This window comes from Olea europaea, unplaced genomic scaffold, assembly GCF_002742605.1.
Source record: "Olea europaea var. sylvestris unplaced genomic scaffold, O_europaea_v1 scaffold747, whole genome shotgun sequence".
Classification (NCBI taxonomy): Eukaryota; Viridiplantae; Streptophyta; class Magnoliopsida; order Lamiales; family Oleaceae; genus Olea; species Olea europaea.
This window is the reverse complement of record NW_019265877.1, coordinates 620117-621937: the sequence shown is the minus strand read 5'-3', so window position 1 is coordinate 621937 and position 1821 is coordinate 620117. Positions and strand designations below refer to the sequence as shown.

General features: G+C 32.5%; 1 protein-coding gene across 1 annotated transcript; it reads left to right on the top strand.

The window, feature by feature from the left end:
* The first annotated feature begins 852 nt into the window (after window positions 1-852).
* LOC111391084 (ethylene-responsive transcription factor LEP-like) lies at window positions 853-1367 on the top strand. The gene has a single exon (XM_023016228.1). It carries the CDS (start codon window positions 869-871, stop codon window positions 1298-1300), a length of 432 nt encoding a protein of 143 aa, XP_022871996.1. The 5' UTR covers window positions 853-868; the 3' UTR covers window positions 1301-1367.
* Window positions 1368-1821: the final 454 nt, after the last annotated feature.

Here is a 1821-nt window from a genome sequence, read left to right as displayed (position 1 = left end):
TTTAGATAATATGACTCCGATTTTGCAGCCATTTTCTCTTGTTTGTCATCATATACCTATGTCCACTAAACTATTCACAAAACAACCTTTTACACGTTGAACGAGATATAATTTTGAAGTCAACAACTAATAATGCAAAATGAAGTGCATAAATTCAGGCATTTTGCTCACTCTAACTATGTCAATGTCGAGGAAAATAAGGATGAATTGCACATGCCCAACATCCATTACACAAACATGGACAATGCTTCCACCAAACATATTATGTCACACATTGTTAAATATATAAATATTAGATAGTTTTGCAGTGGAAAGAGAATGGACAACACAATTTATTATTCTTCTAAACACCAAAACTTCTTATAAAATGTTTAATATGTTATATTATATTTGAAAAAATAAAGGGTCTAATTGTATAAATTTTCCAATAAATCTAACAACAAATAAAACAAAATAAAGAAAAACAAATTATATAGTCGACCCTAAATTTTATTCAAAATAAAATTTAGTTTGTTGACATTATTGTATTTGTTATGTCGAGTTGTGTCTAATAAATTGACATATTAAGTCACGTCTTGGAGAATATACATTGCATCCTCGTTTTGCTGGAAGTCATTTTGCAACAACAATATTATAGCTGTATGTTTGATATGCTAAATTATATAAAATTTAATAAATTAAAAATAAATATTTTCGTTGTCTATCTTATGTATTATCATGTCCAATTTAACATTAAAAAGTTGTCCAAACTTTTTGAAAAAAGACCATCGTGCTCGTGCATTGTGCTATAAAAACGCCAACATATCATATTTCACTCGCAGAACTTTTACATATTAGTGAAGAATTCTTGAAGAGTAAAAGAAGCAAAATGGAAAGCATTCCTCAGATGATAAAACCAGTGCGGCAGAGATCTAGGCAGTCCACCAGATATCTTGGCGTACGCCGCCGGCAATGGGGACGGTATGCAGCAGAAATTCGTAATCCACACACCAAAGAAAGGCATTGGCTGGGCACATTTGACACTGCTGAAGAGGCTGCATTGGCTTATGATTTTTCATCTATCTCTTTTAGTGGCATTGAAAAAGCTCGAACTAATTTTGTTTATCCATTATTGGTCGGACCCTTGTCTCCTCCTCCACCACTGCCTCTGCCTCCATCTCCACCGCCGATTCCGGAGCTAGAAAGTGATCAAACTTTTATGGAAATGGGTTCCACGGATGAAGATAATGAGTCTCTTTTTATTGCTTCCATTTTGCAAAGCTTTCACCCATCCCACGGCCTAGAGAAGTTGGTTCTATGAATGCAATTTGATGTCAAAAAGAATTATTATTCAATTTGCGTTATGATTTGAAATGAATGAGCTCATATTTCACTAGTGTACTAGACAGCAAAATAAACAAGAATTTAATTCTTTTTTTCCCCCTCTTTAATAGGGTCTAATCTTGTCTAATAATAAACATGGCAGTAAGATAAAATTTCAAAGCTCTCGACAAACTGCAGTATATGTACTCGATCGCAAGGAGATATAGAACAAGCCTTAGCAAGTACTCCAAATTCTAATTATAAGGTAGAATCCGAAAAGATATAATATGTGTATACAAAGTATATATAACCCCTTGTATGCTGGCTACTGATGATAATGATAAGAACAATATTTATGTCTAATAACAGTGCAGTGACATATGTAATTGATAACAACAATAAATATAAAATATGATATTTCAATTTAAGTCCATTTTATAACTGAAAATTGAAGGCTAGTATTACAACTTTTTATGGCACGATTAGTATTAATAGTCAGTTTAACTAGGACAACGGTTT